The sequence below is a fragment of the Muntiacus reevesi genome, chromosome 21 (assembly GCF_963930625.1).
Source record: "Muntiacus reevesi chromosome 21, mMunRee1.1, whole genome shotgun sequence".
Taxonomy (NCBI): Eukaryota; Metazoa; Chordata; class Mammalia; order Artiodactyla; family Cervidae; genus Muntiacus; species Muntiacus reevesi.
The window spans coordinates 50,290,612-50,307,697 of NC_089269.1; the positions used below are offsets into that span (position 1 = coordinate 50,290,612).

Genomic DNA, 17,086 nt, shown 5'->3' on the forward strand with positions numbered 1-17,086 from the left:
AGCTCCCATTGCAGTTGGTGCGTTCAACCCATGGTCAAGGAACTAAGATCCCACAGCTGCTCTGCTCAGCCAAAAGGAAAATAAAATGGCCAAGGACACTAGGATATCCCAGTGCACCCTTAGAGGCCAAGACCCATCTGCAGGGCCCTCTCTGCCTCGTATCACACAGTCCCCGCGGTCTGGGTCTGGATTCAGCCGGTGCCCAGGGAGTCTTTGCCACACTCCGGCGTTTGGGGAGGTCCCGTGGACCTATTTCTACAGCAAGGAATTTTTACTCCCTCAGTCTGCAGGGTTAAACTATGTGACATCTCTGATCTGAATGGTTTTCAAAGAAGGTGATGCGAATAGGTGAGAAGTCTCAGTGAAGGCGAGAAGAGGGCGTGTTCCAAGGAGAAGGGCCAGTAGGTTGGAGAAAGCTGGGCACGTTGGGGACCTGCACATGCCCGGATCCATCAGAAATGCGGGCCTGGGACTCCCCTGGTGGGCCAGTGGTTATGAATCCACCTTCCAATGCAGGGGACACGGGGTCAATCCCTGGTCGGGGAGCTGAGATTCCCACATGCCGTGGGGCAACCTAGCCCGTGCGCCGCAGCAAAGACCCAGCACAGCCAAAATAAAACTAAATTAAATAATTTAAATAAAAAAAGAAATGGGGCCACGTGAGGGGCTCGGGCAGGGTGAGGTTGAGAAAGGAGGGGTCAGAGCAAAGGGGCCTGGTCAGCCCTGAGTGTAGCACAAGAAAAAACTGATAGCGTTTAGTCATCTCCAGTGTCTGATCATCCAAGCTACATGTCCCCCTATTTTTTGGCCACGCTGTGTGACAAGAGGGAGGGTGAGGGTGGGGTTTAGTTTCCCAGCCAGGATCGAACCTGTGCCCCCTGCCGTGGAAGCCCAGCGTCATAACCACTAGACTGCCAGGGAAGTCCCTCCAAGCTACATTTAATGATGTTTCACTATGTGTGTGAACTTCCTGATTTCCTAAGTTCAGCATATCTCTAATTTTTATAAGAACTTTAAGAACTGTATGTTTATCTGGAGCTTTCTTTGTGTCTGGCCCCGGGCTGGGCACTTTGGACGCATCCTTTTGTTTCGCCTTTCCACCGGCCAGTTTCACAAGCGGGAAAGCGAGCGTGAGCACCGCCCATGGTGAGCGGCGGTGCCGGCCCCGGGCCCATGCTCGCTCTGCTGTTTCTCTCCCAGCTGCTGATGTTTGCACTCGCTCTGTTTTCTTGTGAAAGTGAAAGTCACTCAGTCACGTCCGACTCTTTGCGACCCCATGGGCCATACAGTCCATGGAATTCTCCAGACCAGGATCCTAGAGTGGGTAGCCTTTCCCTTCTCCAGGGGATCTTCCCAACCCAGGGGTTGAACCCAGGTCTCTTGCATTGCAGGCAGATTCCTTACCAGCTGAACCACCAGGGAAGCCCCTGTTTCTTTATGGTGAGTGTAAAAACACCGAGGAAGGCAAAACTCACTGAAGGGCAGACTCTCAGCAAATAGGGAAGAAAGAAATAATCATTTCCTAAAATCTGAGTTCAAAGGTCTGGTCAACTGGAACAGAGGAGGTCTGGAAGAATCCAGGAGGGATTCCCCTTTCAACCAGAGCATCTATGCTTTGGACTTCCGTGAGCAAGAGAGTCTGAGGCTAAAGTGACTGTGAAAGCCACTGATATGGTCTCTATACCAGCTGTGAGTCCGTGTGTCAGTTCTCCCCAAGTCCAACCCCTAGATTTGCTCCAAGGATCCTCGGGGACTCAGCGTCCAGTTGTACTTAAGGCTGTGACTTATTACAGAGAAAAGACGCAGAACAGAGTCAGCAAAGGGAAGAGTCACAGGGGGCAGAGCCTGAAAGAGTCCAGGCAGAAACTTCCGGGAGTCTTCCCCTCATCACACAGGCTCCACTCAATTCCCCCGACAACACGCGTGACCAAGTATGTGAAACTGCATCTCCTGGAGAAGCTCCTGAGAGGCTCAGTGCCCAGGGCTCGTCCTGGGGGATGGTCACACAGGCACCCTCGACCCACCAGACACCAGAGCTCCTGACTCCCAGAGGGAGAGCAGATGTTCAGCATCAGAAGCATCATTTATACATTAAAACAGCCTTATCATTAGGGATCGTTGGGATGCTCCTCAATGCCGAGTTCCCAGATGCCAGCCTTGGGTCAGCCTTGCAAACATGACCTTTCTAACTAAGGACAGCAGTCTCAGGCCTGAACAGTAGCTCTTCTCTGTAGTTTGTGATTCTTCTGGAAAAGTCAATTGGCTGCTGAAATAAACTCAAAAAAGAATAGTGTTGGGACTCCCCTGGCGGTCCAATGCTTAAGAATCTGCCTTCCAAGGCAAGGAACCTGGGCTCCATCCCAGGTCAGGGAACTAAGATCCCATGTGCTGCAGCTAAGACCCAACACAGCCAGATAAATAGATAATTTTTTTTTAAGAAAGGCATATTGTCCTTAAAATTACCTTTTTTAAAAAAAAATTATTTTTTATTTTAGAAATATTTTTGGCTGTGCCACACAGCTTGCAGGAACTTAGCTCCTCGACCATGAATTGAACCCAGGCCATGAGTGTGAAAGCACCAAGTCCTAAGCCACTGGACTACCACGGAATTCTCTGAAATTGCTTTAGGAGGCGTCATGAGTAAAAGTTGTTTCTTTTCTGCCCTAGCAGTCATCATCGTTAAACAGGAGGAGGAAAAGTTTTGAATCCTCTGTAATCCTACTGTTCAGATATAGTGCGATCATTTATATTTTTAAAAATAAGATCATGTCCTATAAACTGTTGAATGATCTGCCTTTTTTTCAGTCAACATACATAATAAGCCACTTTATCTCCGCATTCTGCAGTCAAATGCTCTATCTCCGCATTCTGAAGCATGTGTTACATGCCACCATCTCAAATGGTTGTAGTGTATTCTGTGTTGGTGCTCAGTCGTGTCCGACTCTGTGTGACCCCATGGACTGTAGCCTGGCAGGCTCCTCTGTCCATGGGATTTCCCAGGCAAGAATACCAGGGTGGGTTGCCATTTCCTCCTCTAGGGGATCTTCCCGACCCAGGGATCAAACCTGCATCTCCTGTGTCTCCTGCACTGGCAGGCGGGTTCCTTCCCACTAGCACCACCAGGGAAGCCCTAGTGTTTCCTACTGTATCTCCCGACAGGAAAGCGGTCCTTTAGGAGAAATCCCATATTGCCATGGTGTGTGGTATCTTTTTCTCATTTCCCCATAGAATAGTGACAGTTTGTCCAGAATGAGAGAGGGCCACTGACCAAGCATGCAGAGGTGGGAAACTGGAGGGAGGTAATGGCAGGGAGGGAGAGAGGGGACAAGATCCTCCAAGAATTTGGGACCCAGCTCTTCCCTGATGACATAAACCTCTAGGACCATGTTCACCAAAACTGTAAAGGGAATCAGCAGAACGAAACAGATTCGGAACCCGAGGAACTTTATTTCCCAGCATGCCCTTTTCTCCTTTGTTCATTGACTGACTTGAAGCTGTATGCTCATTTCAAAGGGTGAAATTTCGTCCTGGAAACTGGGATTTGCTAAATTCCAGCTCTGGACCCCGGAGAAGGCAATGGCAACTCACTCCAGTACTCTTGCCTGGAAAATCCCATGGATGGAGGAGCCCGGTGGGCTTCAGTCCATGGGGTCGTGAAGAGTCAGACACGACTGAGCGACTTCACTTTCACTTTTCACTTCCATGCATTGGAGGAGGAAATGGCAACCCACTCCAGTGTTCTTGCCTGGAGAATCCCAGGGACAGGGGAGCCTGGTGGGCTGCCGTCTGTGGGGTCTCACAGAGTCAGACACCACTGAAGTGACTTAGCAGCAGCAGCTCTGGACCCTCTGTTGCTGAAATGAGGCTTCAGATCTCACAGCCAAAAACACAGCTCTAATGCCATCAGCATGTTTCTCAACACTCCTCCCCAGTTTTCACATGTGAAATTTGTCGGCTGTAAGCGTTACATGTGTGAAATTGGTATTCTGGCTCTTTAAAAGCAGAACTGCCTTATTGTTTGGCTACTGTGTTTAGTATGAATTTGAGGAAACTGGATAAGATGGAAGGGTCTTGATCACACCTGTGTGGGTAATTTTCATGTGTGGTTGGTGATGCTTTTTACGCAGGTGCCACGCTGTTTCAGGAGCAACTACATCACACTGAATGATTTAAAACCCTTAAGAGTATACTGTTTTCAAGTCAAGGCAGAACTGTGTTTGACCAAAGAAAACATCTCTCGACCTGGACATTTAAGCAACATATCTTGCTCTGAAACAGCAGCAGATGGTAACGTACGCTTTTTAAAGTGCTTTCTGAGCTGGGAACAGAACACTTCTAAAATAGTGCAATCAGGAATTGCTTATCTGGTGAAGGGTGGTGAGTGTAGGGAGACCCAGAGAGGACGGGCTAAGACAGCAGTCCACAGCAGATATAACGAGGCAGTGATGGAATCTCCGGAACAAGAACTGCCAGATGGGTAATGCCTGCTTTGTTTTAGGATTGCCTTTGTTGTCTCTGTTGTTCAGTTGCTTAGTCGTGTCCGACTCTTCGTGACCCCAGAGACTGCAGTGTGCCAGGCTTCCCTGTCCTTCACTGTCTCCCGGAGTCTGCTCAAACTCATGTCTGTTGAGTCAGTGATGCCTTCCAACCATCTTATCCTCTATCGCCCCCTTCTCCTGCCCTCAATCTTTCCCAGAATCAGGGTCTTTTCCAGTGAGTCGGCTCTTCACATCAGGTGGTCAAAATATTGCAGCTTCAGCCTCACCATCAGTCCTTCCAATGAATATTCAGGGTTAATTTCCTTTAGGATGGACTGGTTTGATCTCCTTGCAGTCCAAGGAACTCTCAAGAGTTCAATAAAGCATACAGGGTTGGGTGGAAGAGAGGCAGTGTCCATTCATTTTCCTAGGACATCAACTGTATTTATGCAGTGGTGGATGAGAAATTACCTGATGTTTGTAACTTGTGTGAGTCATCTTGTTCATTTTTCTGTTGTCTCTTTAGCCTCTGTCAAGCTTCAACAAGACATCCTGGCCATTGCGACAACCTTTTTGGTGCTGTTGGTGGTGGTAGGGGTCTGTCTCTTCCTGGTTCTGAAGTACAGAGGCCTGGTTAAACACTGGTTTCACTCTCCGCCAAGCATTCCATCACAGATAGAAGAGGTATGTGTGTACACATCCACAGGGGTGACTTGTCAGTCTTTCTTGCCCCCAGTAACACCTAAGAGTAGGACAGTGGACAAAGCCACAGATACAGAGATCGGAGTTAAAAGTGGTACTTGGTTATTTGTATACTCATCTTCATAGCAGCATTATTCACCATAGCCAAAAGGTAGAAACTCCCCGAATGTCCATTGACGGATGAATGGATAAATAAAATGTGGTGGGTATTCCCTGGTGGTCCAGTGGTTGGGATTTGGCACTTTCACTGCCATGGCCCTGGGGTTCAATCCCTGCTCAGGGAACTAAGATTCCTGCAAGCCTCGTGGTTCACCCAACCTCCCCCGCCCCCCCAAAAAAAAGATGTGGTATATACATATGAATGCAATGTTACTCAGCCCTAAAAAAAGAAGGGAATTCTGAGACATGCTATGATAAGGATGAACCTTGAAGACATTACGATCAGGGAAATAAACTACTTACAAAATGACAAATGCTACTCGATTGCACGTATTTGAGCACTTAAGAGTACTCACGTTCACAGAACCAGAATGTAGAATAGAGGTTGCCCGGGTGTGGAGGGAGGGAGGGAGGAAATGGGGAGTTCATGTTTAGCGGGGACAGTTTCAGTTTTACTGTGAAAAAAATGAAAAAAGTTCTAGAGACAGATGGTGGTGATGGTTGCCCAACAACGCGAATAGACTTCACACTACTGAACTGCATGCTTAAAAAGGGTCAAGACGGTAAATTTTATGTTATGTGTTTGTTGTTGCTTAGTCGCTCAGTCGTGTCTGACTCTTTGCGACCCCACGGGCTGCAGCCCGCCAGACTCCTCTTTCTATGGGATTCTCCAGGCAAGAATACTGGAGTGGGTTCCATGCCCTCCTCCAGGGGATCTTCCCCACACAGGGATCGAACCCAGGTCTCCTGCACTGGCAGGTGGATTCTTTACACTGAGCCACCAGGAAAGCCCCTATGTTATATGTACTTTTCCAGAATTAAAATTTTTTTTAATGGCACAAGGTTGGCAAAAAGATGGCCTAGTCTGGCTCCGCCAGGAGATCAGCCTTGGTAGGCCCCACTGGAGACAACACATCAATCCCAGGCTTTTGGAGACTGCCCCCAGGGAGCCCGGCTAGAGCTCATGGACCAGTGGAGACTCTAGTCAAGAGCATGAGCTTTGGGTCAGACAGTATACACACAGGATTCTAGAGTAAACACACCCAGAGCTGTGAGCTCAAAGCCTTGCATGCCTAGTGCACAGGCCATGTTACTTTAAAGAATTTAAGAAAGAAAAGTAGAATGGGGGGACCTTGTTATTCAGTTGCTAAGTCACGTCCAGCCCTTTGCAGGCCCATGAACCACAGCCCACCAGGCTTCCCTGTCCTTCACTGTCTCCCGGAGTTTGCTCAAACTCATGTCCATTGAGTCAGTGATGCCATCCAACCAGCTTATCCTCTTACCCTCAGTCTTTCCCAGCATCAGGGTCTTTTCCAACAAGTCGACTCTGCATCAGGTGGTCAAAGTATTGGAGCTTCAACTTCAGCACCAGTCCTTTCAACTTTAGGATTGACTGGTTTGATCTCCTTGCTGTCCAAGGGATTCTCAAAAGTTATATCTAGCACTCCAGTTTGAAAGCATCAATTCTTTGGTGCTCAGCCTTCTTTATAGTCCAGTGGGTCTTACAGAATCTCTTGTTTTCCTGCCCAACAACCCCCCACCCTGATCCCACCCCAGGCTCAGTGAGGCAGCCAGGTCCTCTGAGGACAGAGCCACTGGGACATTCTTGGGATCAGAAGCTAGCTGATAGAAGAATACTTAAAACTGTTTGCCTCTGGAGGTTTATCATTCTTCAGTAAAATCAGGATAAAAGTACTAAAAACAGAGTCTCATGTTGTTATATCTCATCTTAAAGACAAAGTCTAGAAATAGCTGTAGTCGCTTGCTTCCCTTCATATGTCATGAGCTGTTTAAAGGACACAGACATCAGGAGAAATACATGTTGAACTCCCTACTGGGACCTGCATACAGATGCTGTAGGATTCTGCTTCTGTGAAGACTCTAAGTAGAATAATAGTCAAACTCAACAGAAGCAGAGAGTAACAGTGGTTACCAGGGGCGAGGAGGGGGCGGGGCGTTGCTTTCAAATGGTGGGAAGTTTCAGTTATGCAAGATGAATAAGTTCTGGTTCTGCTGCCCCAGATTGTGCTATAATTAGTGTTGTGTTGTGACATTACAGGGGCTTCCCAGGCGGTTCAGTGGTAACGATTCCACCCACTAGTGCTGGAAGCACAGGAGACTCGGGTTCAGTCCCTGGGTTGGGAAGATCCCCTGGAGAAGGGACTGGCAGTACACCCCAGTTCTCTCGCCTGGGAAACCGCATGGACAGAGGAGCGCGGCGGGCCACAGCCCGTGGGGTTGCAAAGTGTTGGGCATGACTGAGTGACCAAGCATGCACGTGCACTTCAGAATGTGTTCAGAGAGTAGAACTCGTTAGGTGTTCTTACCACAAAACTGCAGTAACGGCAATTTTCCTGGTTAATACTGACAAAAAAGAACAGCTGTCAGCTCGGAGTTTTACTTGCATTAATAATCTCCATCTTGGGACTTCCCTGACAGTCCAGTGGTTAAGACTCTGCGCTTCCACTGCAGGGAGCACAGGTTCAGTGCCTGATCAGGGAACTAAGATCCTCCATGCCATGTGACGAAGCCAAAAAAACTAAGAAACAAACCCCCCTAAAAAAAAAAAAACAACAACTCTGTCTCTCAGTAGAACTAGTGGCAGGGCCCCAGTGAATTTACTGCTTCTTGTTTCTTTGGGGCTTGAACCTAAAATACAGAGTCTTTTGATTTGCTTTCCTGGGAAAGTGTGAAAAGTCTATATCAAAGGTCACTGAAGTTACATGAGAAAAATGACTCATGTTTCGCTTGTATTTTTGAGGTTTCGCAAGTGCACATGGCACGTTGCTGTTGCTCTTGTCAGCAGCCAGCTCTGAGCTGCTGCAGTGCAGGATCTTTCAGCGTCTCCGGGAGCCACGCAGGCGCTTCTTGGTCACTTGGTTGTGGTGGTGGCTGTTCAGTCGCTCAGTCGTGTCCGACTTCCCTGCGACCCCCCCTGGATTGTAGCCTGCCAGGATATCCCCGTGGGATTTCCCAGGCAAGGGTACTGCAGTGGGATGCCATGCCCTCCTGCAGGGGATCTTCCTGACCCAGGGATTGAACCTGCATCTCCTGCTTTGGCAGGTGGGTTCTTTACCGCGAGCCACCTGGGAAGCCCTTGGTAACTTGCTAATTATGTCTAAGCCCAAAGAGAGAGGAGAGAAGAGGCAGGAGAGACACAGCATGTTAAGGGTGTGGATCAGCTGTTCGCATCAAGGACCTGCACTTGCTCATTCGCCCATGGCTGTGCACTGCAGGTCCTCCACACGCATGTCTGTGTTATATAAACCACGTGTGTGTTATATAAAGCATGTGTATTATACCAAGCGTTGTGTGTTAGATAAAGCACCTGTGTTATACCAAGCGTTGTGTGTTATATAAAGCATGTGTGTTATAAAGCATATGTGTTATATAAACCACGTGTGTGTTATACCAAGCGTTGTATGTTATATAGAGCGTGTGTGTTATATAAAGCATATGTGTTATATAAAGCATGTGTGTGTTATATAAAGCGCACATGTGTTATATAAAGCTGTGTGTTACATAAAGCATGTGTGTGTTATATAAAGCACTGTGTGTTATATAAAGCATGAGTGTTTTATATAAAGCATTTGTGTTACATAAAGCATGTGTGTGTTGTATAAAGCACGTGTGTGTTATATAAAGCACGTGTGTGTTATATAAAGCATGAGTGTTTTATATAAAGCATTTGTGTTACATAAAGCATGTGTGTGTTGTATAAAGCACGTGTGTGTTATATAAAGTATGTGTGTTATATAAAGTGCACATGTGTTATATAAAGCTGTGTGTTACATAAAGCATGTGTGTGTTATATAAAGCACGTGTGTGTTATATAAAGCATGAGTTTTATATAAAGCATTTGTGTTACATAAAGCATGTGTGTGTTGTATAAAGCGTGTGTGTGTTATATAAAGCACGTGTGTGTTATATAAAGCATGAGTGTTTTATATAAAGCATTTGTGTTACATAAAGCATGTGTGTGTTGTATAAAGCACGTGTGTGTTATATAAAGCACGTGTGTGTTATATAAAGCATGAGTGTTTTATATAAAGCGTGTGTGTTGTGTAAAGCACGTGTGTGTTATATAAAGCATGAGTGTTTTATATAAAGCGTGTGTATTATATAAAGCACGTGTGTGTTGTATAAAGCACGTGTGTGTTATACAAAGCAGAGACACCTAGCAGGTGGGGTAGCTGAGAGAAAAACTGCCCGTGAACTTTCCCTCTTCACCCTCACCTTGCAGGTGACCAGGAGGTTTCATCTCCTCCTTCCCTGAAAAGGTAGAATTCCAGAGACATTCCAGGTGAATAACCCACAAGCCCTCATCCAGTGCAGCAAATCAGACCTTCATTTCCCGAGTTACACAACTTACACACCTTCAGAGTATCCCCTTGGTTGGCCCTTGGATTGGTGTGAAAGCTATTGAGATGAGGGGCATGGAGGGGTTTTCAGGTTTTTGAAGCTGTTTCATTGATAGACAGAAGTGGAAGTTACACTGAAATGAAATAGGATTATGCCAACTCAAACTAAAGTCAAAAGGTCTGGTATCTGGAACTTACAGACTAATTATGGTTATGGTTTTCAATTTTTCAAGTATTTAAGGGATCCGGATCAGCCCATCTTAGACGCCCTGGACAAGGACAGCTCACCAAAGGATGACGCCTGGGACTCCGTCTCCATCGTGACGTTTCCAGAGAATGAACAAGAAGGGAGCCCCCAAAGCGCTGATCCGAGCCACCAGCCCACAGAAGGAGTTCTCTGAGCCAAGGAAGCTGCGACGTGCCTGTCAGGACTGGGTGGAGCGACTTGCTCCTTAGTCTCGTCACAAAAAGACCTGGGGGTGCCTGGGAAGAAGTCAGTTGTGGGAGACAAACTTATTTTTTTAACTAGTGAAAGTCATTCAGTCATGTCCAACTCTTTGTGACCCATGGACTATACAGTGCATGGAGTTCTCCAGGCCAGAATACTGGAGTAGGTAGCCTTTCCCTTCTCCAGGGGATCTTCCCAACCCAGGGATCAAACCAGGGTCTCCCGCATTGCCTGCAGATTCTTTACAAACTGAGCCACAAGGCTTAAATCCTGCAAGTTTCTAGACTGATTCTGCATACCAAAAAAAAAAAAAGATTTTGCTAAAACACTAAAAAGGCATGTAATTATTAGCAAACAGGCTGTGACACCCCTGTGATATTTCAGACACTGTTTCCTGGGCTGGGTGGTCAGGAGACGGGGTCCTCTCCTTGGTTCTGGCAAGGACTTTGGGCCCTTTGGGCAGGTCACAGAACCTGTCCCACCCTCTCCCAACAAGGGACACTGAATGGCCCTTGACACCCAGTCTCCCTGCTTAAAATGTAATTAATCCTGTAAATACTTTTCTAGTAATTTAAGGGACTTTTTTTTTCCAAACTAGGAATAAAAGACTGTTTCATTAATTTTTATAAGCCTCTATAGGGACATACCTGGTGATCCAGTGGTTAAGACTCTGTGCTTCTGGTGCCGGAGATGGTGGGTTTGACCCCTCGTCAGGGAACTTAGATCCCCGAACAGTGTGGCCAAAAACTGTAAATAAATAGACATTTGAAAGTCTGTGAAGGTTTTCCTCTCCACCTTCCTTATTTTAGCCTCTTTTCTGCAGAGTTTCAGCTTTTTGCTATGATGCTATCTAAAACTTTGTTTTCTTAGGTAATGCCCAGCAGACTCAGCCAGAGGCCACGCAGCAAGAACTTCTGACTTGTATCCCTGGATCGCTTGAAAAGTTAGGAAGGGGGTTTTGCAGAAGCTGCATCAGCACTGCATTCATAACATGATGTGTTGCGTTGAGCAAGGCGTGTCAAGGGAACAACCTCGTGGCCAACAGTGAATCCACTGGGCTGCTGGCCTTCTCATGGGACAAGTATTGATGGGCTAAAAATCCACTTACCTGATTCCTGAGGTTTAGGAAATGGATGCGTCACTTCACGCCTCCCCTCCAACACACACAGAAAGTGACATGTTGCCGTAAGCTCTGCCTCAGAAAGAAGCCCTCATGGGTAGCCTAATCTTGACAATGGGACGTAGGGATGCCGATGGCAGGTCCTTGAAGTACCTAGGACTGGTTGATGGAACCGCCTGCTGTCTCAGGTGGGCCCTATACCTCTGGTGAGGCACTGGCCCTTGGGCTGACTTTCTAACCAACCATTGTGACCCCTGCCGTCCAGGGTGACGAGGGGCAAGGACACCCACCCATAGCTGCCCCCCACCCACCCTAGGGGAGTCCCCTTATGAGATGTCTACTTTATAAATCAGCTTCACTTTGAGTTGAGACAGGGTTGGAGAGAGCTGTCATTCAACTGTTCAGTCGTGTCCGACTCTGCGACCCCATGGACTGCAGCACGCCAGGCTTTCCTGTCCATCACCAACTACCGGAGTTAGTAGAGGGCAATTGTAAAGACCGCCCTCAAACCATTTAGGAAATTGAGAATATGAGCGCTTCCTCTGCTGGGCCTTATGATGCAGCTAGTTGAGGTAAGGAGAACATGTGTACAGCAGGAAGAAAACTGGCTAAAAGTCAGTCCAGCAGGAAGGGGGCAGATACACTGTTGGGAATCAGGTCTTCTGTGCCACCCTCCACAAAAGGAGGTGCCAGCTAGTCAGGGGCAGGCAGGCTGGTCATGGGGACTAGATTCTGATGAGGCTGCAATGGGTTCAGGGCGGAGACAGTCCAATGTCCTGGGGCAGACTGGATGGGGTTCAGGCCCAGCTTCAGCGAGTGACAGACTCAGAGTTCAAGCGCAGGGCCAGCGCTCTGACTAGGTGCCGATCAAGGGCCAGGCTCGCGTAGGGAAGGGGCTATGCTGACACCCAACTGGCTTCACCGAAGGCCTCTCGGGGCCTCCCCGTCCTTCCTTAGTAAACATGGGACTGGCCTGTTATGCAGAAGGAGAGGACAGAAGTTATTTAAGACACTCCTTCCCCGGCAGCTCAGACAGTAAAGTATCTGCCTGCAGTGCAGGAGACCTGGGGTTCGATTCCTGGGTTGGGAAGATCCCCTGGAGGAGGGCATGGCAACCCACTCCAATATTCTTGCCTGGAGAATCCCATGGACACAGGAGCCTGATGGACTATAGTCCATGGGGTCACAAAGGGTCAGACACAACTGAACAACTGAGCACGCATGCACGCACGTCCATAGTGAAAGTGAAAGTGCAAGTCACTCAGTTGTGTCCAACTCTTTGCGACCCCGTGAACTATACAGTCCGTGGAATTCTCCAGGCCAGAATACTGGAGTGGGTAACCTTTCTCTTCTCCGGGGGATCTTCCTAAACCAGGGAGTGAAGCCAGGTCTCCCACATTGCAGGCAGATCCTTTACCAGCTGAGCGACCAGGAAACTTTTATTGAGACCCAGTGACACTTATTCAATTTATGTGTAGCCTGTGGCTGCTTTTGTGCTGCAAGGTGGAACTGAATCGTTGCAAGAGCTTGTTTGCCTGCAAAGCCAAAATATTCGCTACCTGAACCCTTACAGAAAGTCTGATGACCTCTGATCTGTACAGTGAAGTGTATGTTGTAGAGGAGAAAAGAGACTTACTCCCATTATTTAGATTTATACAGTTACAGAAGGTCCCTACAAGACCCCACCTCATTTGATGCTGAGACTGCTTAATTAATTCATATATTACATGGGAGGAGGGATACTTGATGCTTGCATGTATTCTATAAAGTACATTATGGAATATGTACTAGGAAAGGCTGGAGGTCATTTAGGCATAGGAAGATCAGTGGAGAAACATAGGCCCTAGATCAATGCTAGGTCGCCCAGAGATAACAGGCGAGTTGGATCAAGGCCACTACGAGTTCACACATGACTGCTACGTGCATTACATAAAGACCCCGTCCTTCAAGACTGTTTTGTGCCAAGAGTTTTAAGTCAACATAGGATGTCCTGGGCCTTCATTGTGAGTAGCGCCCCCTGGGGGTCCCGCAGTGCTCAGCATGCAGATTGCAGATGGGGGCGGGGGCAGGGGTAGGGGGATTTCAGGCGGTTTGGGGGGGTTGGGGGATGGGGGTGGGGGTACACCTTGGGGCCATGGGAGAGGAAGCAGCCCTTCTTGCTCTGGGTGGTACTAAGGCCAGCAGGATGAGGAGCTGATGGGCATGAGGGGGCAGGGGGAGAACCCCAGGTGGGACATGGGGGTGAGGGACGTGCAGAGAAGGGAGACTGTCCACATCCGTAGGTCACCCGCTGATGTTCGCTCACTTACTGCAGAAACCACAGCTGCCCTCTCACTCAGAAACTGCCAGTGTGGACAACAGCTTGGGTCCTAGCCTGTGCTCGGGGCGTCTGCCTTTGTTGACTTCTATTTCATTCACCATCATTTATCTCAGTTCACAGGGTGTTTAAAAGTCTGCATAGCCACTAAGTTACACTGCTTTCAGCTACTGGAAAACAACTGTGTATCCCTAAAGGGCTCCAGGGCTCTCCAGAATAAAGGTGCTTTACGCCAGAAAGCCTGTGTTTTAGGCAAGAACCTCCTAAACCATCCCTACTGTTTGGTGACAGTGTGAATCCACGCAGGCATCTTCCCCTGGAGCAGTCAGCCTCCGGCTCCTCGGTGTGCTCACGGGCCCTCTGATGGGAACACGGTGGGAGTCGCCTTGTCCTCCTTGCTTCCAGTTACTGGTGACTGAGGGTGGCCAGCTGCGTCAGAGGGCACAGACCCGCAGGTCCGAGAGGGTACCTGGGGCAGCACCCGACTGGTAGAGGGAGCTGGTCGGTGCCGTTCACAGGCACTCTAGGGAGACTGAGAAGGATGCCGCCTAAAAGCTCATCCTGCCAACAGAGTACAGGCAGGAGGGGCTGCTCTAGGCCCCCCCCCCCCCATTTATTTATTTAAAAAAAAGGAGGGTGAAGTAGACCCCCAGGGTTTCTTTACAAAGATCTATCTAGTTGAAACCTAAATGTCCACTGACAGAGGAATGGATAAAGAAGATGTGGTATATATATATATTGGAATATTCAGTTCAGTTCAGTTGCCCAGTAGTATCCAACTCTTTGCAACCCCATGGACAGTAACACACTGGGCCTCCCTGTCCAGTTTACTCAAACTTATGTCCATTGAGTCGGTGATGCCATCCAACCATCTCATCCTCTGTTGTCCCCTTCACCTCCTGCCTTCAAACTTGCCCAGCATCAGGGTCTTCTCCAATGAGTCAGTTCTTTGCAACAGGTGGCCAAAGTATTGGAGTTTTAGCTTCGGCATTGGTCCTTCCAATGAATATTCAGGACTGATTTCCTTTAGGACTGACTGGTTGGATCTCCTTGCAGTCCAAGGGACCCTAAAGAGTCTTCTCCAACACCACAGTTCAAGAGCATCAATTCTTTGGTGCTCAGCTTTCTTTATAGTCCAACTCTCACATCCATACACGGCCACTGGAAAAACCATAACTTTGACTAGACGGACCTTTGTTGGTAAAGTAATGTCTCTGCTTTTGAATATGCTGTCTAGGTTGGTCATAACTTTTCTTCCAAGGAGCCAGTGTCTTAATTTCATGCCTGCAGTCACCATCTGCAGTAATTTTGGAGCCCTCCAAAATACAGTATCTCACTGTTCCCATTGTTTCCCCATCTATTTGCCATGAAGTGATGGGACGGGATGCCATGATCTTAGTTTTCTGAATGTTGAATTTTAAGCCAAATTTTTCACCCTCCTCTTTCACTTTCATCAAGAGGCTCTTTAGTTCTTCGCTTTCTGCCATAAGGGTGGTGTCACCTGCACATCTTGATATTTTTCTTGGCAGCCTTGTCCCCAGCGTGTGCTTCCTCCAGCTGGCATTCCGCATGACGTCCCTGCACACGAGTTAAACAGTTAGACAGCATGCAGCTTTGACACACCCCTTTCTCGATTTGGAGCCAGTCTGTTGTTCCATGCCCAGCTCTAACTGTTGGTTCCTGGCCTGCAGACAGGTTTCTCAGGAGGCAGGTCAGGTGGTCTGGTATTCCCATCTCTTGAAGAATTTTCCACAGTTTGTTGTGATCCACACAGTCAAAGACTTTTGGTGTAGTCAATAAAGCAGAAATAGATGTTTTTCTGGAACTCTTGCTTTTTTGATGATCCAGCGGATATTGGAAATTTTATCTCTGGTTCCTCTGCCTTTTCTAAAACTGTTCGAACATCTGGAAGTTCACGATTCATGTACTGTTGAAGCCTGGCTTGGAGAATTTTGAGCATTAGTTTGTTAGCATATGAGATGAGTGCAATTGTGCGGTAGTTTGAATATTTTTTGGCATTGCCTTTCTTTGGGATTGGAATGAAAACTGACCTTTTCCAGTCCTGTGGCCACTGTGGAATTTTCCAAATTTGCTGGCATATTGAGTGCAGCATTTTCACAGCATCATCCTTTAGGATTTGACACAGCTCAACTGGAATTTCATCACCTCCACTAATGGAGTGGATGCTTCCATTTGTAGTGATGCTTCCAAAGGCCTGTTTGACTTCATATTCCAGGATGTCTGGCTCTATGTGAATGACCACACCATCATTAAGACCTTTTTTGTATAGTTCTTCTGTGTATTCTTGCCACTTCTTCTTAATATCTTGTGCCTCTGTTAGGCCCATACCATTTCTGTCCTTTATTGTGCCCATCTTTGCATGAAATGTTCCCCTGGTATCTCTAATTTTCTTGAAGAGATCTCCGTCTTTCCCATTCTATTGTTTTCCTCTATTTCTTTGCATTGTTCACTTAAGAAGACTTTCTTATGTCTCCTTGCTATTCTCTGGAACTCTGCATTCCTATGGGTATATCTTTCCTTTTCTCCTTTGCCTTTCACTTCTCAGCTATTTTTAAGGCCTCTTCAACCATTTTGCCTTTTGGCATTCCTTTTTCTTGGGTATGATTTTGATCACTGCCTCCTATACAGTTTTTTTGTTTGTTTGAATTTTTTTTTCTGTTTTGGTGGAAATATAACCCAAATTTTGTGTTTTTTTTTTTCATTTATTTTTATTAGTTGGAGGCTAATTACAATATTGTAGTGGTTTTTGCCATACATTGACATGAATCAGCCATGGTTATACAGTGTTATGAACCTCCACCCATAGTTCTTCAGGCACTCTATCAGATCTAATCCCTTGAATCTATTTGTCACTTCCACTGTATAATCATAAGGGATTTGATTTAGGTCATACCTGAACAGCCTAATGGTTTTCCCTACTTTCTTCAATTTAAGTCTGAATGTGGCAATAAGGAGCTCATGATCTGAGTCAGCTCCCAGTCTTGTTTTTGCTGATTGTATAGAGCTGCCCCATCTTTGGTTGCAAAGAATATGGTCAATCTGATTTTGGTATTGACCATCTGGTGATGTCCATGTGTAGAGTCTTCTCTTGTGTTGTTGGAAGAGGGTGTTTGCTATGATCAGTGTGTTCTCTTGGCAAAACTGTTAGCCTTTGCCCTGCTTCGTTTTGTATTCCAAGGCCAAATTTGCTTATTAGTCCAGGTATCTCTTGACTTCCTACTTTTGCATTCCAGTCCCCTATGATTTAAAGGACATCTTTTTTGGGGTGTTAGTTCTAGAAGGTCTTGTAGGTCTTGATAGAACCATTTGATTTCAGCCTCTTCAGCTTTACTGGTTGGGGCGTAGATTTGGATTACTGTGATATTGAATGGTTTGCCTTGGAAGCGAATAGAGATCATGATGTTGATTTTGAGATGGCATCCAAGTACTGCATTTAGGACTCTTTTGTTGACTATGATGGCTACTCCATTTCTTCTAAGG

General features: G+C 47.1%; 1 protein-coding gene across 2 annotated transcripts in view; it reads left to right on the forward strand.

The window, feature by feature from the left end:
• Positions 1-10,928, forward strand: part of IFNGR2 (interferon gamma receptor 2) — a 35,365-nt gene extending 24,437 nt beyond the window's left edge. Inside the window, exons 5-7 of one of the 2 annotated variants that reach the window (XM_065913657.1) lie at positions 4,128-4,287; positions 5,005-5,162; positions 9,934-10,928. In XM_065913657.1, coding sequence (XP_065769729.1) covers positions 4,128-4,287; positions 5,005-5,162; positions 9,934-10,101 — 486 coding nt within the window. In that variant the 3' untranslated portion in view covers positions 10,102-10,928. Of the gene's footprint in view, positions 1-4,127; positions 4,288-5,004; positions 5,163-8,100; positions 8,410-9,933 lie in introns of those variants that run through there. The other variant, XM_065913658.1, reaches the window with a different exon arrangement.
• The last annotated feature ends 6,158 nt before the right edge of the window (positions 10,929-17,086 follow it).